Raw genomic sequence first — 26,249 nt, forward strand, 5'->3', positions numbered from 1 at the left:
GGTCATCAGAGTCCGACATTTATGACGCTCTCTTACCAGGCATTATCAGAACTGCCTAGGACTTGCCGTCCCCAAATCAATTCCGGGACCACGATGACGAGGTTTCATTGCACCTCATACGATCTTTACGACATGACACTACAACATAGATGGGTGGAATCTTATATAGGCTATACAGTGGAATCTTAATTTATGCCAGGTAGTGTGATAAGTTACTGTGGCACATTTTCTCAAATATTGATACTGCGTTTTATCCTCTAACTGATTTTGTATGTTGGCCATGATGCTAGCATCGCGGTGCTTCGTTCTGCTGATCAGGGGCTAAAGCAGCGTCATATAATCATCCCGCATCGCCTTCCAGCTAACGGGGATATATTGGAGTATATTTGGCATTGACTTATCTGCCCTGATCGTAGTACTTTTCATTCCTCGTATTGCTAACTAACGACATCTTATCGAAGCTCTGACCTACTAGTACACTGTTCAAACAATGTCTTTGTACGCCGACACAACCCTTGATCCCGTCAAAAGTTCCAAGGTAAATATTCACAATATGTTCTCTATGGTATTCCCCGTATTATGCAAAATAACTCATGAATCAAGGGCATCCACCTAATAACCCCCCCTACCCTGAACGGACGAAAAGTCCACATCCTCCGGGAAGAGCTTAAGGAAGTCTACAGCCTCGACCGCACAACCAGCCTCATCGACATCGACACAAAGAACAGAGAAAGAATGGTTCCTGAAACTCAACCCCCCACGGTATATATATATATATAACATTCTACCGCTCCAGAAAGTCAAACGACGCCAACTAGCCTATCCCCTCTGGCCGAATCTCCCTTGTGATAGACAACACCAGAAACCCACCCACCCAGCATGGAAGCCGCAGAACTGCTCTCCCTCGTCTCCAGCACGGGTGGGGGGAATGGTATTATGAATAGATATTCATCTGGAGCTGGTGATTAGGACGGAGTGAATCTTAGGATGTGGTGATACCGATAGGCTTCCCTGCCTGGTCAAAGGTGGCCATGCATTGCCAAGGTAGGGCTTAGAGGGTTGGGTATTTAGATATAATTGCACCATTCGTTAAGACTTGTGATAGGTTACCGCAGGAGGATTGGCAGGCTTCTATTGAATCTTCCAATTAGTGCTTGTGAACAGCAAAAACGACGGAAAAAATGACTCAAAACAGCCAACAGGCACATATATACCAGGAACCCGAATTACCAGAGGCATCTGGGATTTGGGAGCCAGGTCTATATACCATAGTCCGACATAGAGCTGGTTCAGCTTGATCACAAGCGATTAATCTTGAATACGTGACAAGTCGTTGAGTAACCATAAGGAAAGGGTTCAGAAGAGGAAATTCTATGTAATAAGAGGCTTTTTTTACATGACTAGGGTTGCTCAACAGTATCAGCTACCACTTATGAACATCTGGACCGAAAGTTCGCTTGCTTTCATCTAGTTACTTTGCCTATGTATCGGGATAGAGGTGGTTAGGCTAATCTGGAGGGAATGAAATATGTTCGGTCACCTATCATCGGTGTGGCCAAGATAAGGAACTTTCACAGATGATACAAATTGCCGGCTTCGACACGCACGTCTCTCATTGAGGGATGATGCTACATGATGAAACATATGCATGGGTCCAGATGAACCCCCAGCAATTTAAAACATAGATAGTAGGCGCAACGTATCCTCAGAACCTTGAGCGCTGCGTGCTAAATCAGAAGATGTCAAAGCATATCGATCAAAGTCGAACCATAATAAGATACACTTGACCATCAGCAACTCAGGTCTATAAGATATCAACAGCACTACACGGAGAGAGAAATGGCCTGGTTGGTTATAAGAGAAGAAAAAGAAGACCTTCTTGACCCTTTGGTCGATCTAGTCCATCACACGGATGAAATATATCTAGTTCATAGTCAGAATAAATATACATTGTTGAACATGTTCTCAATATATGTTAATTAATAATTTCTCCACAATACTTTTAATCCTGTTTTTTGTTACTGTTCTTAAGAAAAGGAACTAGATTAGTAGTCTTGAGACACCGGGAAGTTTGAACACAGAGCTGAAGAATAGTATGCACTTATCGACTGATATTCAGTCATTCTGTATTGACCCGAATCAAAGCTTTGGCGCAATATATTATTCCTCAAATTTTGTACAGTAGCCTATGCTTACAGAGGGTGTAGAGTCTCGTCATTGCAAGCAGGGAGGAGGATATATATTTCAGAACTTCTTGATGGCCAGTGTGTGAGAGGACGAGTGGGAAAGGTCAGATCTTTCAAGACTGCTACTGACTCTTTACTGGTAATAGTACATATACTAAATATCTACGGTATTGAATGTAAGAGTGATCTTGAAGAATTTGGTTCGAGCCGAAGAGCATGCACTGGCCTGGGTGTACAACGCGCATCTGTGCTAAACATGAGTGTCTTCATGGCGGCCTTGCCAAGAATGCTCCCATCGGTAAGAGACGGATAACTAGAACAGGCAAATTTACTAGGTAGTGATAGTGCATGACTATAGAGTAGTAGGGATCATGGTGGAGACCAGCCTGTTCTACATAGATTACAGATTGGAGTCTTACAGCCAATGTCGCAGTCGCGTCTGGGGATTTCTAATAGGAAGCATCCTTGGGGAAGTCGCACAGCGATATCCGATGGTATTCCAAGATGACAGGGGTGTAAGACGGTGCTTTCTGAGTGGCAACCCCCGCTGGAATGATTCTCATTGTATCTGCCTAATCGCTAGGACTGGATGTGTCATTATATTCATCATGTCGTCTATTGATCCCTACCGCAGACCATCAAAGTCGCAGGTATTCGGCTGATGGTCTCCACCGACAACTGGAGTCAACTCGAATGCTTGTGGATATATTTCATCGTATATCTTCAACAGCCAGCAATACCCGGCACCTCCATATCAACATCAAGCATCTTAAACTTCTGAGGAATCACTAGGTTCGATATCATCTGTACTGAGCATCTACAAGACCACCTTACTCATGGTATATAAAACACAAAATGGGCTGGAAGTATCCACCTCACAGCCTTCAGCGTAGTCCAAGTAGCCTAGAGTAGTAGTTAAACTTCCTTTCCCCAACCCGTTCAATAACCTCAGCAACTTTTCGAGTAAACTACGCACACTTGGAAAATGAAGTCGAATCTGCCTCACAAAAACCGCCAATCTCCGCGCCCTCCTCTTTCCGGCCTCCAATATCAGCTGTGTCAGGTGGATACGTCAATCCTAAAAAGAAGAGATCGACCTGGAAGCCGGGCTTCTCCCTTCGGTGTCCCGGGCTATCACGAGCGACCCTTACTAGGGACGGCGATTGCTTGAGCTAAAAGATGACTATGACCAGGCGGAGTCGATAATAATCAAGTAGTGGTTTCTGGATAGGACGAAACCGAGCTAGTAGTACTGTTTAGATTGCGATAGCTGCTTTTGGTTCTTGCGGGGGCATTTGGTTGATTCAGTCCCTTACGCGGATACTTCAGGTTCGATAGGAAGTTTTCTATCGTTTCCCCTCTTTTCTGCTTGGCGTTATTTATTCCTTGCTTCTCTCTGGTTATTTTGAGTCTTTCAGAGGGGTCTGTGGAAGGAGCTGTATGCTGTAGTGGTACATACATGTCTATATCATCTCCCCCTCTTTTCCTTCCAGCTGTGGTAGTAGGGCCAAGACAAGACAAAAGAACACGGAAGATACTTTCTAAGAGTGAAAAATGCTATTACTACCTGATTTCATATACGAGGTATGCACATTCCCATATCCGGTATCTATAAATAACTATTAGGACCACTCTTGATTGAATGTACCAATTAGCGACTAATCGAGCACTATAGGATAATATATCCAATTCAACCATCACCGCATAATCCCTGCCAGTTCCCGAGCTCAACGTACTGAGAACGACGCATATTATCCGATTATATCACCCGCGGACCTCTTCCGAGGTCAATCACCGGGTATGCGCATGCACAAACCCGAGGCTATCCCCGGTTCTGTCTCCTAACAGCTTAAAGTTTGTAGTTACCTTACAACTAATTCTTTAGACTCAAGTCATTATACTGAGTTTAGGCCGCGGAGAACTCCAACCTCATCTCATCTCATCCGTGGTCATGGTCCGGGAAACAGTGGTTCAGCTCTCAGACCTCTTGTGTTGCAGCGGTGCGGTTGGTCCGTGGGCTTGTTGGGACGGTAAAGCTTTTCTCTCTCCACTGAAGCCCTCATGTCAGCTCCATTTACTTGCTCACGGAGTATGGTGGTCCGTGGTTCAGTTCATTAAAGGCACAACCTTATTGTCCTCTGTGGATGGTCTTAGTGGTTATTTCCGATATTGTCCGATGGCGGCCGAATTCAATGAGTGAGACGTTTGGATGGCTTTGTGGCTTGGTAAATAAGCTTTTTTTTTTTTTTGTTTCCGGGTGATAGGATAATAGACGGTTGAGACCGTACAAGAGAAGCGTGATACAATTTAAGGAACGGTAGAACATGGGCATACGTAATGGAGGCATATTTGATCAAACTGTCCCATCGTTCACTGGTGGGAGGGTTGATTAGTCGAAGAACGTGTCGATGGCTCGGAGACGGGATTTGGTCGAGCATCAGCTCCTTGCCATTTTAGGGGTGGAATCGTTCTTCCAGATGCATGGAAATAGCAATTCCGCTGGAATAGGGTCCTATGGAGCACGTGAGGGCGCATAGTAATCCGCCAGGCTCCAGGATCTTCCGGAAAATAGTGGAGTCGCCTGACACTCGGGGAAGTCGTAGTTTGGTTCTGGGATACTACTTCCCCGAACAGCATAGATAAGCGCATACCCCTTTTCTGGTGGCTTGAGCGCTCTTCGTTCGTTCCCCTCCTGATACTGTTTTGGGTTGAGGATGAACACCCTTTTCGCCGAAATTAAGATAGTTAGAATCTAGATTAGATCGGCTTTGTTAGTAATCGGTTTTCATAGACCCAAATCGCGAAGACCTATTTGATTGTGTGTTGTGGCCCGCGATGATCTTGTACGGACAGTCTCCGAAGGGTCAAGGGCGAAGCCACTAGTATATGATTCGTGCGGCGGGAAATCATTTCTAGAAGATTGGAATCCATCATATGCGAAGGTAACCCAGAGCATGTGAGCTATAAGTGAGATCCTATACTCTTTACAACGTATGGTTAATATTGCAGTGTCGACGGAGGATTCTCGGAATCCAAGGCATGACCGCCCGCGGGATGGCGTCGGCGATCAACCCCTCTGGCGGAGAAAGGAACCTGGTTTGTGAAAGATGAGCACAGCCAAGGGTGGCTGACGGATTTTTAACCTTAGTTGGTCCATATTTCTGGGATCCTCGAGCGCAGACTGAGTCTCGACGGTGGTGATCCTGACCATCAAGGTCGTGCCATCTTCCGGGTACGGCGGAGCTCACGATACCGCAAATTCGATGTGCATGGGCCCAGATGTGGCCATCTGCCGACTAATGCAAATACCGTCGATCGTGGCACAGTGGGAAATAATAGGAGCGACTATAGGAAATGAACTGACCCTGACGCAATGATTGCCAAATGACATTACGATTGGCCAGCGAAGCAGCAGTTCCACGGATTGGGTCAAAGTTAGCGATGCTCACCGAAGCCTTGATGGTCAGCAACGGGCCGCAGGATCAGCAGTCCTCCGTACCGTCGCAAGTGACAACGTCTTGATTGTTAATGCTCGAACCTCGCCCACGTTCTCAGGGACCGTCGATAATTAAAGTTACAAAGCCTCTGACATACGTATGGCATAGCCGAATCTTATTCATTTATCGTCCCACTTCATTTGTATGAAAGGTGAAACAATCCATGCTATGCCCAAAGGGTTCGGGATCTGGTCGATCCTCAGTTTGAGCCATTGAATGAAAGCCGGTGCCGGTGGGAGCCCCCGACGGTACCAAGGACGGATGACTGTCTAACTGCATGATAGAGTTGAAAGCTCGCTCTTGGCATACTAGGTTTAACTCACTAGGAGGCAACCGGAGGAAAACTCCCTCGCGTAGGTGTGGTACCGCGGAACCCGCCCAATGTAACCGCGGCTTGCGTGCAAGATGTTCTCGAATGCCGCTAGATGTTATTTAGCAAATACTAGGCAGGTCGGACGTGATCGATTGCAAACATCAAACTGCATGGGTGCCTATAGGCAGTCCTTCGGTGACGAATAAAAGTCACCCATATAGGTTCTTGTTGAGAGCAGCGGACCAAGGCGGCAGAGTCCGACTGCAGCTAGGGACCCGGCCATATATTACAGCAAGATTCTGTGCGTCGATCGGAGTTTTGACTGCAGGAGATATTGCTATCTTTTCCCATTTTGCAAATGTACTAACGTGGATAAATGCCATTGTTCAGTCGTAACGATGAGGGCAAGGCCACGCGGGAGGCGGGTCTAGGAATTCTCGAATGAAATAGCACGAGGTGACAACTTGTTTTAGTAAAGTGGATGAATCCAGTACTTGGCGCTAGTGATAGCCAACATTAGTTCACATCTCGGCGTGAATCCTTCTGGAGACCACACCCTCGGCTTCTCCCCATGGCCGTCGCTACTGGTCAGGGGAAACCAAATCCTTAGCTTTGGGACGATCACCAAATTATAGGCCAGCAGCACTATCGGTTGGAATCGTGGCAAGTGGATCCTGTGGGGACCCGAGAAACAGTGGCCCAGACTATTCAGTCCCGGATGAAGTCACAGAACCAGAGTAGCTGGCCGTTCCATTGGGCAGACACGATGAGGTATTTTTTTCCACCTGCAGATGAAAGGTTATTATCCCACTAACACTGGGGACAGTTGCCTGCAGCTAACGACTGCAGTGACCGCGGGATTGGAAATCATGAAGAGCAGCAGTACTAGGGAACAATATGATCAACCACTAGGGTCGATCAGCAGTCGTGGGAGAATTTTGGACCAAAGACTCCGGGCGGAGGGAGCATCCACCACCACCACCACCGCCCACCACAGTATGACCACACCACCGACACACAGACATTATGGTAGCATTTCATTTACTCCGCTTTCGAGTCGTGGGGTGGGTTTTAGAATTCGAATGGTGTGGATGATCCATCTGCATGTGAGAACTTGAGACAAGTACGGAGTACGTAGGGGGGAGGGAGAGAAACGGAAAACTGAGATAGATTGATCGCATCTCTCGGACCCCAAGTCTCAAGAAGAGTCCACGGATGGGAAATTTTGAAGCGTTGAGGAGAAAGAAAAGGACGACGACAAGTAAATTCTCACCTCCAGGATTTTCGGTCGCCCGCAAATCCAAACGGGGTCAAACCAATCAAACGCTGCCAAAGCCCCCACTGGAACCAATGATTGAGACTCGTCGCCTGTTTTTGGAAGGTTCCAATGAATTCCCAATTTAATTAAATTGCAATTTAAAGGTAATTTTGAAAAAGAGTCTCTGACGAAGTTAACTTTTCCATTTTGCCTCTTCAACTACGACTTGGAACTACCACGACTTGGACTACGACGACTTCGAACTACTATTCTTATCACACTGCATCCTCAGACTCACTCTCGTTTCGTCCCATTCTTTCTCCGACATATCTACGTCTCACTTCCCACCTCCCCTTTCCCCCCAATGCTCTTCTCGTCAATGAGGTGTTAATCCGTATTCCTTATCGTCTGGCTATCCCTCGCTCAGGCTGGACCTAATTCTCTCGCTCGCCTTTATGTCTCAACCCCACGGTTTCTCCTCTACACATCCCATCTCACCTCATGGAGATCCAAACGGTAGTCTGCGCACAGGCAAAGCCTCCTTCAGCAACCCCGCAATCTGCGCCCGCACCTGAGAAACGGAAGCGGGTTCGCCGATGGCATCACCGGGGGTTTACCGGCTGTTCGACATGTCGTCGACGTCATGTTCGCTGTGACGAGGCGTCACCCTCGTGCAAGAATTGTACTCGTTTAGGTCTCGAATGTGACGGCACACAAGGGCGGATGACCTTCAAGGTCTATGGCCCACCTCAAGCGCCGGAGTCGTCCTCACCACCGAAAAAGCGAGAGCCAAAGAAGCCTATCTCGCATGTCCTGGATCCCACCGATGGCAATAAATTGATTAAAATTGAACCTGGCGAAGAGGACGAATCCTACGATGCGCTAGTAATATCCCCAACCACCATCCCGGAATCGAAGCCGATGAAATATCGATTCCAGGAACCCATTTCACCAGCCGTCTTCATGTCTTCGTCATTAGAGTGTGTCGATGGCCGCTATTATACTCATTTTATCGACAGTGTGGCAACCTTGCTCCTGATCTACGACAACTCAATCAATATCAACCCTTACAGACGATATTTCCCCGAAATGGCCCGGTCGTCGCCGACCATGGCCAACGCGATGCAGGCGCTAGGAGCATTACATCTCGCCAATACATCTAGAGGCCAACAACGGAATCTACACTTCCAACGGGCCATGGGCAAATATGGAGAGGTGGTCAAGTCTTTCCGCACTCGATATACCCAGCCCGACCAGAACCTACAATTAACAGACCTCGCCACTTGTTTATTACTCTCTCTTTTCGAAGTAAGTCGCTTCTTGTTGTCCCGGCATCTGCAAATACCCTTTCACCATGCACATGCCAGAACTTTTTTTAATAATCGCTGACTTCACTAGATGATGGACTCCCAAAATCATAACTGGAACATTCATCTGAAAGGTGCTCGTGAAATATATCGTCTACTCTTCCTTCCGAATAGCGATCCGGCCAAAGAGGCGCAACGCCAAGCTGAAATGAACCACCCACTTCGACATTTTCTTGTTTCTCTCCTGTCTTACCTTGACGTCGCAGGCGCCTGTGCTACTAGCGAAGGGACTGTAGTTGAGGGCAGCTACTGGAAAACGCATGGTGGCGGCTGGGAATATAACCTGGGTATCCCAAGTTTGTCGGCGGAGACACCCGCTGAGAATCCCCTTCTGGTGGAACTTCGCCAGTGTTGGTCTCAGATGATGGAGATCCAAGCAGCTATCAGTTCTTTCGGGAAGGCAAAAAGCGAGGGGCAGATGCCCCCTGAACAGCAAGACTTGTTGTACCAGGATCTGATGGGACGACTAGTCCAGTGGCGGCTCAATGCTCCGAAGTGCATCCAAGAAGTTGGCGAGCTAGATGACGAGAGCTTGAAGCGATATCCCTACCCACAGGTCTTAGAATATGCTGGCTGTATCGAGTCGTACGAAAAAGCGACCGTTGTCTACTTGCATAAGGTCGTAGCCGCAGACCGCCCAGACCGTGTTCCCCAAAGAGCCCTGCTAGACATGCTTGCGTCGCGAATCTTAAACCTGATTGGGAAACTTGCCAAAGATGTGGGCCAGCTGGCAGTGCTATGGCCTTTGTTTACCGCGGGCCGCGAGACTCGTAATGAGCGTGAGCAGAAATTTGTGCGTGAAACCATGATTAACCTACAACGGTTTGGGTTCAAGGTACGACACAATGACTCCCCAGTACTAGTAACATGAATACTAATCTTTTTTCACAGAACGTTGAAAAGGGCCTGGAAGAACTGGAGAAGGCATGGTTCAAGCAACGCGCATTCCCTGAGGGGTGGATAGACAGAATGGAGGACGTTCGCTCCTCGATCCTCCTTCCTTAAATCTTGCACAAAAGCGCTCGATACGACCAACGAGACTTTGACCCATCTGGTGCAACCTAGGCACCAGCTACAGAAGACGATTGTATCGTCTGCTACCCGCAAAACCTCCCTCTCATGGTCAAGGGGGGTACCATCTTCGCAATCTTTGGTTTTCATTAGCGACGGTCGGGAGTCTGCGTTCTATAAATCTGGCGTTAGGGCGCGGACAGCCATCGAATGGGGCCGGACCCTATGATTCTGATTCGTGGAATTACTAATAATGTTGGGATCATCCTGCGAGGCTACTCGCTACTGGATATCTAGCCCTGCTCATCTGCGGGACCCTCCAACATGGAATTGAACATTTAACCTTGGAAAATATGGTGTATAGAACTTGGGGCGTTTTCTTCAACAAAAATAGACATAGATGACACAGTGATTGATTGACCAACTATTGACATATCTCATGAAAATAAAAGAATCAGTGTGCAAACCACGATACCAGCATGATTATGCGGAATGCCATGATCTATAACAAAGACATCAACGCTATAATATACATTCTAATCATCCACCCAAGTCTATCACTGGCCCCTTTTTGAATGTTGATTACCACCACCTTCTGAGTACCGGACACACTTGTCCCTTTTTAACGTAAGTCAGATCAGAGCCGTGCGCTACTGGTCCCCTGATCTTCACCCGAAGGCCGGTCCACCTCCTCGACAGTCGCCTGCGCGCCTTTACTATCGATGAAATGCGAGATCCGGTTCCGAGGCAACCACGCCTCCTCAGGCATAGCAAAGTACGAAATAATCGCAAAAATAGTAACACCAGCCATGATAATCGGAGCATCTACACTGAAAGTTAGTCAACCGTTCACAAAAACCACCCTCACAACAAAGCAGAAAGCAAGATGCAGAAACTCGGGGAACGTACAATTCAAATTCGCCCCGGTAACGGGAAACGCATACGGCGAAAAGAGAACGGCAACAACCCATCCATTCCAGAACACGCCGATGAACTGGAACGGCTTGCTCCATTTCCCGAGACTCCACTGGGGCTTGGGAAAGCGCTTCGGAGTGCAGAGGAGACGGGCGAGACAGATGAGGCCGTAGGCTGCGGCGCTAGGAACACCGGCGGCGGAAACGAGCGAGGTGAACGCCACGTCAGAGGGGAGGAGGGTGCAGGTGACGAGGGCTGCTACGGCCCAGACGACGATCACGGCGTTGCGGGGCTGGCCGTTGTGGACTTTGGAGACCCATGACGAGAAGGGGAGGACGCCGTCGCGGGCTACGGCGAAGACGAGACGCGAGGCCGCCACGATTGCGATTGCGGTGTTCTTGTTGGGGAGGGGGTTCGTTAGTTTGGTTGTGATGGATGGGGTAGTAGGGGGTTAAACTTACGAGCCACAGGGCGACGATGCAGATTACGTTCATGAAAATGTGGCCGCCTCTACCGAGGACGACGGCGTAGAGGGGGACGAATGGCTGTGGGGAGCCGAATGAGAAGAGGGTATCGGGATCAGGCTGTAGGATGTGTTAGCTACAGGGAAGCTCGGTATGTTTCCCTGAGTTCTCTGGACTTACCGCGCAGAAGAGGAACAGGATAATGGTGGCCAGTCCGCCAATTCCGCTCACGACTGTGCTCCAGAAGATGCCCCGCGCTGCGGTGATAGAGGCGTTCTTGGTCTCCTCGGCGACGTGACCGGATGCGTCGAATCCGATCAGGATACCCGCTGTCGCGAGATAGGACAGACACCAGTTCCAGCCTGGCGGAGCGCCGGTGCCGTTGTAGGTCGACATGAAGGCTTCTTCAGCAGTTCGGAAACCCCAGGTGTTGTGTGCGCCGATGGGGAGCCAGATGATGTTCAGGACGAAATCGAGCAGGACAACCATGGATGAGAACCAGAACACGTAGCGGAAGTATTTGGCTGTGGAATGTGAGTGATATGCTTCTATATTAGGAGGGGCCGGAGCATACGCGGCATGAAGTTTAAGATAGCAGCCAGCGCGAGCAGGATTTCTGTGCAGATCCATTGAACCGCACGGAACTTAACGCTCGATGTGTCCGTGGGGAAGTCGACATTGAAGACCGTCAGCTCCTATGAGACTGGTCAGTACTCCCATTCCGGAGTAGGCGAGTTCTACTAGTAATGAACAAGACTCACCGAGAGCATGTAGTTCACCGCCGCTTGAGTGTTACTGGCGCAGAAAGTCGTCCATGCGGTAGTACTCCACCATGCGACGATGAAACCAAGGAGTCGACCAAATCGAGGACCACCGGCTTCGGCAGCCCACAGATAAATCGAACCGGCAGACGGGGAGGCAGAGCAGACCTCCGCAATGACCGCGGCAGTGATATAGGTGAAGACCATGGTAACGAGATAACTCGTCCTTCTTGGGGGTGAGCGACGGGGTACCATACAGAAATACCAGAAGCCTTACCAGTAGGCCAAGTTACCCCCGGCCGCAATACCGGTACTGAACGTAACACGCACACCACCGACGAAGTAAAGTGCAGCTGATGAGTTTTGTTAGCCATTCGAATCTTTCGTAACAGATTTCTTTGCCCTACCGAACGTGGTCGCAAAGTTCTCGAATAATGTATATGTTCTATGAAGGACCTGCACTTATGAGGGCCTGCTTACAGCTGATACGGAAATACTCCAACGACTTACTGGCTTGTAGCCCATGGTCCTCTGGTGATATGGTTAGTAATTGCCAGAGCGGTATCACGATAGTGATCTTCTATGCACTGGGGAATGCAAGCATTAGAAATCAGAAAAGGCGATGAAACGCACCAGAAGGGCTGCATCATCCTGCGACTCTGTTTGGCTTCGGACTTCCTCGTTGACGATTGGATGCGCATCCTGGTCAACGAGGAGATCGGCTTGCTGCTGAGCGGGCGCCATGGCAGCAGTGTCGCAAGGCGAGTGACTGCGGATTATCTTTATCTCAGATAACGCGCAAAATCCGCGACTCGAATGGATCAGAGGGGGAAAGAAGAACAAGCAGGAAAAAAAAACAGAGGTTTATTGTGACCTCCCAACGATTGAGTTTTACAGATAAAAATGTCAGGAACCTGTTGACCCCACCGTGGAAGCGGAAAAGAAACGTGAAGGTTTAAAAAAAAAAAAATTAAAAAAGCTAAGGTGAACTAGAAAGTTGGCGAAAATTTCCGGTTGTCTTCGGCCTCAGACCTTCTAAAATGACAGGGATTCTCTCGGCAGTGTACCCAGCAGCGCTTGGTGATCTTTTAACCGCAAGTTGGGATCGCTGAGGCCGATCGGAGATGACTGCTCCGCAAGAGTTGATATTTAGGAAGCCCGAGGGTCAAAAAAAGCTGGAGCTCAATTTCCTTTTTTTTTTCCCACTCTCACGAAGCCAAGGGATGAAAATGCCAATCACAGTAGCTGTGCGGATGGACTCGAGGCCAGTGGGTCTCAAGCTGTACCTTACTTCAAAGAACCTTAAGAGAGGTTACCGCGCCAGGGCCGGCCCATAAATGTAGGGGTTCGAATCTGAAGCTAATGGTCTGATGTCGTCCTTCTTTCACCGGTGTCTCAAAGGGTGGAATTGTTAAACTCGGTCCTACCCTCAAAGAATCGGCATATATGTATGTAGTCTGATCATCATCATCGTATAGTAGGCGCCAGGCCGTCATCGCATCATCTCTGCCCCACCGGCGGTGGAGTCGAGCCATTGTCGTAAGGAAATCCGTGCGATGCCGCCAAAAAGCCGTTTCTGTGGTCCGGTCACGGTTGCTCTTTAAGGTTGATTGTTGGGATAAACCAAAATGAGAGCTTTTTTTTTTTTTGTTTCTATAGTAGTACAAGGTATGTATGATCAACTGCAGCCTTAGGTTACCGGTGTGTCACGTTGTTGTCCCACGTGACTATCATCCGAAAAGGGGTGGTAAGAAAGTAGTAGGTAGCTCTCCAACCATCACCAGATATAGAGAGAGAGAGAGAGATTCACCTAGTTAACTAACGCGACCGTATGGTGATTATTAATTGATACCAAGCCGAGCCTCTCTCTTGTCTCGTAGTATTCGAACCATACACCATTAGCTATTGTAGTACACCACTGACATGTCTCAGACCCCTATCAGAGAAATGTTTTTGGCAATAGTTTTCTATAAATCCACCGCACAACATATACAGGGTAGTGGAACCTGGTGGCTGTCAAATCTTGATCCAAGGATAACAACAACCCTTGTCGATAGCCAAGTGGATTGACAGTCCTAGGGGATTCAAGGATTATATATTTTTCATGCAGAACTTTATGCGGGAGGCGCCGTACAACCCTTGAAACCGCCCAGGATTACCACGTCGACATCCTCATGGGATATCGCAACGCTTCGTTCGTGGTAACTCTCGAAGCTAAATGATATCTACGACAGGGGCTCTAAATTTAGACAGATCTTTGTGTGTTCAATTACGGTATGATGGATATTATCGTATCACGGGTGGCAAGAAGCCACGGAGAAAAAAAAAAACCATCATCGAGAGAAAGGAGAAGCAATTAAAATAAACAAAACAGGACCTATGTAAATAGGGAGAAAAGATCAAGATAATCGCTGAAACAGTGAGGTTAATGAAGTCGAGATGGGCTGTAAAACCCACATCAAAGTGTTCAGCTGCAGGCTTCACGACGCTATTTCTTTAATTTGTTTTATGTTAAATTCTAATGCAAGTAGATATATATTGTATAACTTCAATCGATGCGAGAAAACGAGGAAAGTATCACGAGACCGGTGCGTGACCAACCGGGCAGAAGGATAGCATGACAGGTGACTTGCTCCGTAAATCGATCATTGATCTACCTGGTGGAGAAATATTGAACGCTGCCAAGAAGAACAGCATCTTTCTCCACGTTACGCGCGGATCGACTTGCTTTCCCCGCGTTGGGTTCCCCTCAATGCCAACCCAATCTATTTTAGTTGCATGAGTCAATACCACCGTTTCCTTCTATCGAACCTATAGAGAAGCATGCCAATGCACACGGCGACTCGGAGGAATGCTGGAAAACGTGATCACCGGCCCGGCTGCTGAAAGGGGGGAAAGCGCGTTCGTGCATGGACAACTCGGTCGATGCCTTGCCGAACAACTTGTAATCAATCCTTTCATTCATTAGGTACTCATTTACTCGGGCCCCTCTTATAGACGGGAGGGGGTGTATGCAGTTCCTTTGTTCTCTGCCTCTTTCGATTTTCTTTATCTATTTCCCTTCTCGTCGCTTCATATCAACAGTCTGATGCTCTACCCAAGATTAACTGCCGACCCTGGGGTGGTACGAAGCTGGCCTCGACTGGAATGAGGCTCCCCGCCTTCACTTTCATAACCAACTAGACACTCTGTCTCGCCCTTACCAATCATGAGTGTTTCCTTGACCCTGAGGTCGGCGTTGGGACCGTGTCGAGCGGCTTCCATCGCCCGCCCAGGGAAATCACTGTTCGGCTTTCAACATTTGAGTGAGTGTTATTTTTGCGGAGCAATGCCCCGTAGCGGTAATCGCTAATGCACCCTCCGTTTGATAGTTATACAAACCCGGACCCTTTGTGTGCCATACCAGCGTAAAGCCTACGAAGAACCCTCCTTTCCGCGATGGCCACAGGTCTCCAGGAGAAGTGCGAGCACCTCTTCCTCTCCGTCATCGGTTCCGGTTATTCCATACTCCTCTTTAACAGTCGGTGTCCCCCGGGAAACATATCCAAATGAACGTCGCGTCGCCATTACCCCTCAGAACGTTGCCTTGCTACTTAAGAAGGGCTTCTCGCGTGTATTGATCGAACGTGGTGCTGGAGAGGCAGCTGAGCTCCTGGATCAAGCCTACGAACAAGCCGGGGCCACTCTGGTCGACCGAGCGACAGTATGGTCACAAAGTAATATTATCTTGAAAGTCCGTGGTCCTCAACCGGGCGATGAAGTTGAAGCTCTTCAGCAAGGCAGCACGATCATCTCGTTTCTGTATCCGGCGCAGAACAAACAGCTGGTGGACCAGCTTGCATCCCGCCGTGTGACTGCGTTTGCGATGGACATGGTTCCGAGGATATCCCGTGCTCAGACTTTCGATGCCCTTAGGTACGTAGCGTAAGAGGTTTCGATTATGACCACTCGCTAACCGTGAGGGGTAACTCATAGTTCCATGGCCAACATTGCTGGGTATAAAGCTATTCTCGAGGCATCAAACCAATTCGGTCGCTTCTTGACGGGCCAAGTAACTGCTGCTGGGTAGGTTCCCTGCTGGTCCTGCTGTGGCAGCCTCGCTAACTGTAATATTATGCAGAAAGGTTATTTTACTTGACCACTCTGTAGTGTTAGTACTAACGGAAATTGATCCAGATACCCCCTAGTAAGGTCCTAGTCATTGGGGCTGGCGTGGCTGGCTTGAGTGCCATTGCTCGGTAAGGCCATTTATATTTCAAAACAGACCCTGTGCTAAGATTGCAACCATAGGCTCGTCGTCTAGGCGCGATTGTCCGTGGATTTGATACTCGTCCAGCTGTCCGTGAACAAGTTCAATCCCTAGGCGCGGAATTCATCGAAGTAGACATACAAGAAGATGGCGCTGGCCAGGGCGGATATGCCAAGGAAATGTCCAAGGAGTTTATCGAAGCCGAGATGAAGCTCTTCATGGAACAATGCCGTGAGGTAGACATCATTGTGACCACTGCGTTGATTCCTGGAAAGCCCGCGCCGAAGCTCATTACCAAAGAGGTGCGTATTTTGACATTATCCGTAACCGAAGGAACATGCACTCATATCGATCAAGATGGTTGCTGCTATGAAACCTGGTTCTGTCATTGTCGATCTTGCGGCAGAGGCTGGCGGTAACTGTGAAGCAACCATTCCCGGAGAATTGGCCAAGTACCACGATGTCACTGTTATTGGTTGGTTTAGACTGTGAGCAGTACTATTTTGTATCCGGTGCTAACTTACTTAGGATACACTGATCTGCCCTCGCGACTACCTACTCAGTCATCTACTCTCTACTCCAACAACATCACGAAGTATCTTCTATCCATGGCACCACAAGAAAAGTCGTTCGGTGTTGATCTTACGGATGAGGTTGTACGCGGCTCAATTGTCACATTCGATGGAGAAATACTCCCTCCGGCACCACGACCAGTTCCCCCGCCGGCGCCAAAAGTAGAAGCAGCGGCTCCGGCAAAGGAACAAGTGGAATTGGCACTGACACCTTGGCAAAAAGTAACACGAGATGTGGCCACTGTCACCGCTGGCATGGGAACTACTCTGGCACTAGGAAAAGCAACGGGTCCTATTTTTATGGGAAACATGCTGACTTTCGGGCTGGCTGGCCTTGTTGGCTACCGTGCGGTATGGGGAGTCGCCCCTGCCCTTCATTCCCCGCTCATGAGTGTTACCAACGCAATTTCGGGTTAGTCGAGCTTCTTCAGAGTCACGTGTATCGATACTGATGCGCTGGTACTAGGTATGGTTGGTATTGGTGGCTTCTTCATCATGGGTGGGGGTTATCTGCCTAGCACAATCCCAGAGGCCCTTGGAGCTATCTCGGTGCTTTTAGCATTTGTTAATGTATCTGGAGGATTCGTGGTGACAAAGCGCATGCTGGACATGTTTAAGCGTTGGTGCTTCTGCTTCCCGCAAATGCTAGCTGCTCATAATGTCTAGGTCCAACTGATCCACCCGAATACCCATGGCTGTATGCGATACCTGCTCTTCTATTTGGCGGAGGATTTGTTGCTGCGGCTAGTACGGGCATGGCTGGGTTGGTACAAGCCGGATATCTGATTAGCAGTGTCCTCTGCATTGGTGAGTGGAATGATGCAACGTACTTTCCCGCCAACTTCTGAACAAAAGATAGGATCAATCTCTGGCCTAGCATCACAGCAAACTGCCAGGCGTGGCAATATACTCGGCATTCTGGGTGTAGCATCTGGAATTCTTGCATCTCTCGCAGCTGTAGGATTCTCACCTGAGGTGTTGGCTCAGTTTGGCGCTGTCGCTGGTGTCGGATCTCTAGCCGGTAAGTGCTACCATTGGCCGGTATACTGGAAATCTTCTCACAAGTCTTCAGGAGCATTAATCGGGCGACGTATTACACCTACTGGACTTCCTCAAACAGTTGCTGCGTTGCATTCCGTGGTTGGATTAGCAGCGGTGCTTACGAGTATCGGGAGTGTGCTTACCGATGTTGCAGACATTTCAACGCTGCACATGGTCACAGCGTACCTTGGCGTTCTGATAGGTAGGTGCTGTTTTGAATGGTGCATGGCTTACTGAATCCTAACACTCGCAGGCGGCGTCACATTTACCGGGTCCATTGTAGCATTCCTGAAGCTAGCAGGTCGCATGTCATCAAGGCCAACTATTCTTCCCGGGCGCCATGTAATAAATTCGACATTGCTAGGCACCAATTTGGCCACAATGGGTGCATTCGTTTCTATGGCCCCAGGCTCTCCTGTCATTGCGGCTACGTGTCTTGGTGCAAACACGGCACTCAGCTTTCTGAAGGGCTATACTACAACCGCTGCCATTGGCGGGGCCGATATGCGTATGTCCTCTCACTCACCCGATGAGAGCCTACTGACCTTTTATAGCTGTTGTCATCACCGTGTTGAATGCGTATTCGGGATTTGCCCTGGTCGCGGAGGGTTTTATGCTGAACAATCCACTTCTGACGAGTATAGGATCTTTGATCGGTGTAAGCGGCTCAATTCTGTCATACATTATGGTAAGTCGTCATGAACCCCCGATCTTTCACAGCTGATTTAACCCGGCATAGTGCGTCGCTATGAATCGATCTCTCACCAATGTACTCTTCGGTGGGATTGCAGCCCCTCAACAAGCAAAGAAAATTGAGGGTCAAGTTACGCAAACCTCTATCGATGATACAGTAGACGCACTTACAAACGCAGAGAACGTCATCATTGTATGTATATTGCTCTCTGACCCTCGTATAGCAACTGACAGCCTATAGGTCGTTGGATATGGCATGGCAGTGGCAAAAGCACAATACGCAATTTCCGAGATCACACGTATGTTACGCGCCAAAGGGATCAATGTCCGTTTTGCAATTCACCCGGTTGCCGGACGAATGCCAGGACAGTGTAACGTACTCCTCGCCGAGGCGTCGGTGCCCTACGACAGTAAGTATCCCTTGCCCATGGTAGTGCACGTGACTGAAACCGGAAAGTTGTCCTTGAGATGGACGAAATAAATGACGATTTTTCCGTAACGGATGTCACACTGGTCATTGGCGCGAACGATACAGTCAATCCCATTGCACTGGAACCCGAATCCCCAATCTCGGGTATGCCGGTGTTGCACGCGTGGAAGAGCAAGGAAGTGATTGTGATGAAGCGAGGAATGTCTAGTGGATATGGTGAGTGTAACATCCATGTGGTGCAGTGGTATTCATGTATTGATTAGTGTTTGCAGCTGATGTGCCCAACCCGATGTTCTATATGCCTGGCACAAGGATGCTGTTCGGAGATGCGAAGAGCTCGTGTGACGGTAAGTATCGCGGCTCTCCCTGAAATGATATTTCTAATGCAAATTAGCTATCAAAGCCGCCCTTGAAGCTCGTAAATAGAGTGCGGTCGATGTCTCTGTGCTTCGTGTTTTTTTCACTGTGTTTATTTGTTAGAGTGTATCCACATTTTTTATCAATGTGTTCATGCTGTTGTTCTTCCATAGCTCGACTAGTAGTATGAATGAATCCACCAGTACATGTTGGCATAAATGTCAATCCCCGATCTCTTGATATACTCAGAGTACGTCTAGCAGCAAGTCCACAAGTCCCGAATAGAGCACATTTACGTGTCGTTTAGATGTTACGCAGGTGTTGTTTTGGGGGATCTGCGAACACAGTCTCGCAACTAGTAGCCGAAAGGACTCCTGGATAAATGCCCTAACACCCGTATTATATGCAAAGGGCGCGCCAGCTGCTAGTTGACCCGCTGGAACAGGATACAATTCCAAGTAGTATAGACTTACCATACTCTAGTAGACCGTAGTTAGACATTGGTGTACCTCCTTGGCTACCTACGATAAGATCATGACCCATACCATTTCCACTTGCGTTCATTTGCTATTCCCACACGGCTTCATGTAATAAGCGCACTCAGATATAGGATGGTGATGTCCAGTAAATAGTAGTTCCTGAGTGAAACTGAAGTGGATGTATTGGTCTGGCAAGTCACCTGACATTCATCCATCCATTTTAGGAAGTCCGACCAAGAGGTCCACGACTTTCAAACAAAGCCAAATCGTTTTACTTGTTGGAAGTATAATCGGCTTTCCACATTGGGAACGCGTGTGTGGTCCCTCTGTTCGTTTAGCTGTGGCTGCATCGACACGTCGACGCGTTGTCTAAGGAGACCAGAGTCATGGCTCACGCAAACTCTTGATAGCCTTCCACCTTCTCCTGGTCCTGAGGACCTGTCAACACTTTCAATCCTATACACCATGGAGTCGAATATGCTCACAGGCGACCATCACGCAAAGGAATACCCCAGAGGATGGAAGCTGACGGTGCTCACCCTGGGAATCTGTTTGACTATCTTTCTGATATCCCTGGAGCATGTCTCCGACTTCTCTACTTAACCCGCGTAGTGGGCTAACATTATTCGTTCAGCTTCTCTATCATTGCCATGGCCATTCCCTCAATTATGTCCGAGTTTCACACTCTGGCGGACGTTGGTTGGCATGGAAGCGGTATGTTCGTCCTCGCCTGTTGCTGATTCAAAACATCCGCCAACACCAAGTACAGCCTATCTTCTGACCACGGCATCCTCGCAACTCCTCATCAGAAAGTTTCACACAGTCTACAATATCAAATGGGTCTTTCTGGCGGCACTGCTCATCTTCGAAATTGGGAGCGCCATGGTGGGAGAGAAATTTCCACGGCCTTTGAAGAATGCTGTGAGAAGAAGATCCGAGATTCCAGCTAAAGCAGTGCGTGTTTCCAACTTCCTTTCTTTGCATAATAAGACCCGCATCACAACCCTAAACTACACTACCCTCAAACCACTGCTCTTCTGGCAGTTGGTTGTTTGCAATATGATTATTCTCCGCCAATTGAACGAGATACAAGAAGCACTCTCTCAGGGACACCATATCCGCGTAGTTTCCATCGTCTACCCTTTTCGCTTCGGTGCAGCTCATTATAGGCCTACTAAAGGCTATTGTCCAGTCTCCTCCTATTATCTCTTGCTTTAAAAACATTGTCATATTGTAGGTAGATATGAAGCCATATTTTAGTTTCGCGGTAAACATGTACCTCACCGGTTGAGCTTATTGCATACATTAGTGATATTACCATCTGCGTCTCACCCCACGGTTGTGCATACCTAAGACTCGTCGCAGATGACGGTCGTTTCTGCATGCAGTTTTGAGATTGTGTAGTTTAATCCAGGGAGTTTTCAACTCCCCAACAACACGTAATAGGCCATGGTCATTCCGTATAGCTACATCTGGTACCCTTCCTTTGATACGTCGGTCCCCGGTAGACTTATAGTCTCCGAAGCATGAATTCGAACCAATGGCCTCGAGAACAGCTGTCATGACCTGGGAGAGCCTTTCAGTAAATCGGCTTTGTAAACCCATCTCGTCCCCGACAGCGAATCGCTCTGTGGATAGCAATGCCGGCCGTGTGATCGATTTATAGCCCAATACCTGACCACCGTTACTCAGGTTCAACGCCACGACATGCTGCCTGGCTTCTTCCTCAAAATCGTCCCAAGGGACCAGAGAGCCGATGAAGGTCCCATAATGGAGAGCATGCGATTTTGTTTTATTTATGCCGATATTTAAATCCGGCAAAGGCGCTCTAATCACCTGCAAAGCCTTCTGCGCAATTCCGCTTGGCATTTTGAAGGATGGGGTTGCTGGACTTGAGTTTTCATGCTTACTTTGGTATGCATACATACTATACTATCCATACTACCTACTACAGGGGAATTCAATTCACTGTTAGGACTCTGCACCGCGTCTAGAACACGGCGCGACATACACGCGCGTGTCCCAATTTACATAACTGTCCTAGAGTATTAGTCACCAAAACTCGAAGACCACGTAGCTTTTGACGTCGTGATGATAAGATTTGGACTCCCCGCTCTGGCTACTCCGCCTCTCCTGGTCCAACACCTACGCTCCACAGCATATTCCAAAACCTACAAGATGGATGATAATGGTAAGGAGTTCTTTGTCGGTTGGGAGTCAAAGGTTATTGGTCTACATGCCGACAATATTCCCAGTACTTGGGTGGTGGACGAGAAGCGGGCAGAACTCTATCATCAGCACACGGCCTACGAACATCATATGCGTCCCATAGTGGCGGCCGCCTACGGAACCTTTAGCTGCCATGAGTTGAACGATCCGTCGTCCAAAGCGATACTCAAGGTTTTCATGCAGTACGTTCTCATTACCCGGCCTTACATAAGTGCTCACCCTTTACCAGGATCCCGTATGAGGGGCTGGAGTACGCATCCGCGGCTGAAAGGGCCCGCCTTGCCTCTCAGAACATTCCTAACTTTGGAGAATACCAACTTGAGGCCTTCAATGCCCTTACCGAGAATGTATGTAGCTCTGCCCCAAAACTGCTACATGCGGAGCAAAATGAACAGGATCGAACGGGGCCAGTCCCGGGGGGTCTTCTTTACTATCTCCTCCTCCAACGCCCCCCTGGAGAGTATTTGAGCAAAAAGGGCTTCTGGGGTATGGACAAAGATGGTCGAAACACGGTTCGACACGCCTTCAAGCAAGCGTGGCTGTGGGTCTTGCCCTCTTCCTATCAGCATTCGCTATTCTCTAAAAAATATTATCCTGGATACTAGGGACTGCGTTAGAGCAGGATTCAAGCCTGCCATGTCGGCCACCAAAAATCTCATCTGGGATGCTGACGCCAACAAGATGTGAGTGCGGTTCTCGGGACTATAAGCCAGAAATGGTCCTTGTCGTCGCCTGAACAACTGGCTAATGTAGGACCTGTGTACGCTACGAGCAGCTACATCATGAACTTTGAGGACGCTGCTCCCTCGAATCAGAATACCGTCTGGCGAGATACTGAATGGATTGCCTGGGGTTTAGCAAAGGCGCCACGGGGGTATAATTGGGGGCCGGATAAAACGGTGCACCCGGATATGTCACGGTGGACGCTTTGAGAAAGCTCAACTTAAATTGCCGGGAGTCGACTATCTGCAAAGCGTGGAACTCGGTTCAATGAATGATGTTTGGTATGACTCAGATCCTAAACTAGCGAATCTAAAATGGACTACGATATTCGCGAAATACATGCAGACAACAGCACCAGCTGCCGAGGAGCAATCGGGTTGATCAATGAAATGCAGTAGCGGTGCTACACTGGCCTGAATCATGTGCCCCTCTTATAGAGAGAAAGTACATATATATATGGCGGCACGCTACTATAAGAAAGGGCGCAGAGTGTAAACCAGCACATACGACCACAGGGTGTGGAGAACAGGGCTTCCCGTCCGCTCAGCCGTACTTAAGCCACACGCCGGGAGGTTAGTAGTTGGGTGGGTGACCACCAGCGAATCCCTCCTGTTGTATGTGTTTTTTGTTCACCCTGTTTGACAGGTGTGTACTAGTATGTATGTATGTGTGTGTGTGTGTGTGTGTGTATCTATTCGGCAATACGTAAGACATTGCGCTCCAACTTTTGCATCTCAACTTTGCCTCTACGACATCTTTGATAACCGGCAGACCGTTGAGAGGTCCAGGGAATATTCGTCCACATTGCTCCCAGGCAGCTAATTCACATAGTGGAATAGAAACAGTCTGAAGGCTAAGGATTCTCTCTAAGTTGCAGAATGTGAGCCAGGGCCCAGTCTTGGTCGTTCGCGTATGGGTCTAGGTAGTGACCTGTGCGTCCATTGACAGTAGAAGGGTAGATGAAAGCACAGGATCCCTGTCCCTCCTCCGTAAACAGAACGAAGTTTGCCCTCAGAACTTTCTCCGCGCGCGTCTGATATGACTCGTCCCCCGTTGCTTTTGAATAGTGGTGCATTGCAATAGCTGTCAGAGTGCTCCAATAATGAGGAAACGTGTCACCCCACATTCGATCCTTTCCGAACCAATATCCGTCCCAGTGGCGGATGGCAACATCGTTCAGATGATAATCGGGCTGTCGACCGCCGAATGCTTCGAGAAGATCGAAGTGACGATAGGCCGACTTCAACCAGAACGTGTCTCTAGTAGACCGGTACAACTCTAGTAGGATGATGGCGGCTGGAGCAATAATCGATTGCTCATAGTTTACTTCCGATGAGGGATAGCTGTCCCCAACCTCGGCGATCTGCTTGCCGTGATCCACGAAGGGCTGTAATGCACGCTCATATGCAGCCTTATTTCTGGTTTTGTTGAAATAAGTGAGACTTTCGTAGATAGGCAATCCGATCGTGTAAGAAGTCTTGCCTGCTTCCGCGTAGAACCGTTCGAGTGTAGTCATGAGGCGTTCGACGGGTGTGGCGGTATAATTTCCGTGACTGGTTACAGCTCGATTCCCGAGGTTTGCCATGGCAAGATGAAGCTGCATCACCCAAGGCCAGTCATACAATCGGATGGATGCGGTCTTGGACCCAACTGGCCAGTCATAGACGTAGCCGGAGGGGTCTTGAAGCTTGTTGTTAACATAGTTGTAGTAGATTTGAAGTGACTCCTCGACCTCCGTGTCGGAATTGTTTTGGAGCCATCGCGCCACCAATACACCCATCCCCACGCGTTCGCGACCCGTGTTCCTGTCAGATGCTGTATCGAAGGTCACTATTCCCTCCATCTGGGTATCGTAGACTGCGTATGCGCCTGCCTTCGATGTGTCGGGGAAGGATGGGCTTATTTGCTGGTTTGTGGTGATGAACTTGACGCGGTTCTTGATGATCTCGTCAATCCCATGCACGGTATTGAGGACAATGGTAGCATTGTGTTGACTCCCACCCCGTTCCAGGGCGAAAGCCAATTGTTGCTCGCCTGCAGCCTTGGCCTGCATGGAGGTCGAGTACGTGCCTGCTTTCCCGGCGGGTGCGAGATCGACTCCCCCAAAAGAGATCTTGTCCCCCGGCCGCCCATAGACGGTTATATTCACATATTCACCTTGAACAGCCGTCCAGGATGATGCTTCAACATGGATAACCTGATCTGAGCGCTGCAGACTCTGTTCCAGAAAGTCTTCCCAATCATCATGCCAAAACATGGCCCAGCAGATCTGAGTTGACTCCATGCTTTCCAAAGTAGGCACCTCCGGATGGAGAAGAAAGACCCCTCGAGTGTTAGACGACGTTACTGTGTCGCGCGACTCCACACTATACCCCGACCAGGCGCCCTCCGTGAGAACCAGCCCCAGGTGCGGGCCTCGGAGGCCCATTCGCGTCAACTTGACCCATGACGAACTGGCCCCTGACGCCCAGATGTGCGCATGGGAGCGGTGCTCCAGGACATCCTCCGTCGAGGTATAATGGTCGTTGAATGGGGTGTAGATCCCCAAGGACTGAACACCACCAGCGTTCAGGGAGATCGCATCAGCGCCGGTGTTGGTGAATGAATAACATTCTCGAAAGCTGTTGGATGGCTCATCGACCCATCTCGTGACGTTCAGATCCACCTCCTCCAGTGTGTACGATGCCGTCATGCGGTCTTCGTCAATTGTGATATTGGGAGCTTGCCAGTACGCCCGATTGAGATCTCCCACATCCACATAGCCGAGTCCCCACCGGCTCCCCAGAGGCTGCCAAGGGGCATTACCCGGTCCACTTATCCAACTCATCGAGGCATTGTCCTTCGGATTCACGATGGAAAGCAGAGCCCCAGTGTCAAGATCTACATCAATGTGAAAGTTTGTCGAACGTATATTTTGCACCCCCTTGGCCCCAAAAGTGCCAGTGGCGAGTAGAAGAAAAGGCACAGGGCGCATTTGTTCTCTTTGTATAGCGCGAGAAGGCTACGCGAAGTTGGCTTTGTGTTCTTCAAAAAAGGGTTATACGCCCTCAACAGCATAACCCTCGCACAGACAACAGTGTTGATGGCAGGTTATAATTTATATCATAAACCATGTCACACTGAAGTCTCCACGAAATGCCCGAACAGGACATCCCGCAAGTGCATAACATCTCCAAATACCCCGACCCCAGAACGCTATGTCGGCTGATATGTATTTCATCCGACCAATCATCTAGTTGGTGGAATATAAGACAAGACGCGATGCTCGGTTAGGTCTAAAATAGGAAAAAGAGGGAGAAACGAAAAGACGAGGAGGAGTTCGGGTTCAAGAAGACCGAGCAAAGAGGGGTCGATCGAATCAGGGCATGGATCTACATATGACCTGACAAAACTGCTGAATGAACTTCTAGCGGGTTAGAATCCTCCCCATCTGAGATTCACGCCTCTCACCTTCCTCTTCCAGTTTACGATGTGCGTTTGCAATGGGCTGTTAAGGAATCCTCAATCAATCCCCCTGATTTTAATTTTGATACTTCCGTTCTGATTCCGCAGTGGCCTTGACCTATCTCTGTATGCTCCTGTTTGTGTCCAGGTTCTAAGGAGCTAAGATAGCTGTCGTCGATGATTTGAGGTCTTAGCGCTTCAAATAAGTGCTTCTTCTCACTCTTAGATCTATGGCCCATTCCAGAGTTCGTATGGGTGGT

The 26,249-nt window shown here is 48.9% G+C and overlaps 6 protein-coding genes across 6 annotated transcripts; 3 read left to right on the forward strand and 3 right to left on the reverse strand.

Moving 5' to 3' along the window:
- Positions 1-7,755: 7,755 nt before the first annotated feature.
- ABOM_006208 (Zn(II)2Cys6 transcription factor) lies at positions 7,756-9,626 on the forward strand (the record flags this gene model as incomplete). The annotated part of the gene is made up of 3 exons (XM_022533337.1): positions 7,756-8,562; positions 8,653-9,456; positions 9,513-9,626. 3 exons carry the CDS (start codon positions 7,756-7,758, stop codon positions 9,624-9,626), a joined length of 1,725 nt encoding a protein of 574 aa, XP_022388549.1.
- Positions 9,627-10,269: 643 nt separating this feature from the next.
- Positions 10,270-12,516, reverse strand: ABOM_006209 (putative amino acid permease; the record flags this gene model as incomplete). Its single annotated transcript, XM_022533338.1, has 10 exons — positions 10,270-10,457; positions 10,542-10,944; positions 11,009-11,131; positions 11,192-11,535; positions 11,586-11,706; positions 11,773-11,998; positions 12,050-12,125; positions 12,180-12,228; positions 12,283-12,303; positions 12,406-12,516. The coding sequence occupies 10 exons, from the start codon at positions 12,514-12,516 to the stop codon at positions 10,270-10,272; spliced, it is 1,662 nt and encodes a 553-aa protein (XP_022388548.1).
- A 2,464-nt stretch (positions 12,517-14,980) lies between these two features.
- ABOM_006210 (putative nicotinamide nucleotide transhydrogenase) lies at positions 14,981-19,183 on the forward strand (the record flags this gene model as incomplete). Its single annotated transcript, XM_022533339.1, has 18 exons — positions 14,981-15,077; positions 15,144-15,687; positions 15,748-15,837; positions 15,971-16,010; positions 16,063-16,323; positions 16,379-16,496; positions 16,550-17,005; positions 17,060-17,212; positions 17,260-17,400; positions 17,453-17,614; positions 17,666-17,836; positions 17,888-18,142; positions 18,189-18,322; positions 18,374-18,520; positions 18,569-18,737; positions 18,785-18,973; positions 19,030-19,104; positions 19,152-19,183. The coding sequence occupies 18 exons, from the start codon at positions 14,981-14,983 to the stop codon at positions 19,181-19,183; spliced, it is 3,234 nt and encodes a 1,077-aa protein (XP_022388511.1).
- A 1,415-nt stretch (positions 19,184-20,598) lies between these two features.
- ABOM_006211 (uncharacterized protein) lies at positions 20,599-21,462 on the reverse strand (the record flags this gene model as incomplete). Its single annotated transcript, XM_022533340.1, has 2 exons — positions 20,599-20,885; positions 20,943-21,462. The coding sequence occupies 2 exons, from the start codon at positions 21,460-21,462 to the stop codon at positions 20,599-20,601; spliced, it is 807 nt and encodes a 268-aa protein (XP_022388526.1).
- A 309-nt stretch (positions 21,463-21,771) lies between these two features.
- Positions 21,772-22,754, forward strand: ABOM_006212 (uncharacterized protein; the record flags this gene model as incomplete). Its single annotated transcript, XM_022533341.1, has 4 exons — positions 21,772-22,004; positions 22,052-22,363; positions 22,428-22,505; positions 22,598-22,754. 4 exons carry the CDS (start codon positions 21,772-21,774, stop codon positions 22,752-22,754), a joined length of 780 nt encoding a protein of 259 aa, XP_022388512.1.
- A 644-nt stretch (positions 22,755-23,398) lies between these two features.
- Positions 23,399-25,519, reverse strand: ABOM_006213 (uncharacterized protein; the record flags this gene model as incomplete). The annotated part of the gene is made up of 1 exon (XM_022533342.1): positions 23,399-25,519. The coding sequence occupies one exon, from the start codon at positions 25,517-25,519 to the stop codon at positions 23,399-23,401; it is 2,121 nt and encodes a 706-aa protein (XP_022388513.1).
- Between the last annotated feature and the right edge of the window lie 730 nt (positions 25,520-26,249).

The sequence above is a fragment of the Aspergillus bombycis genome (genome assembly GCF_001792695.1).
Source record: "Aspergillus bombycis strain NRRL26010 chromosome Unknown contig00050, whole genome shotgun sequence".
NCBI lineage: Eukaryota > Fungi > Ascomycota > Eurotiomycetes > Eurotiales > Aspergillaceae > Aspergillus > Aspergillus bombycis.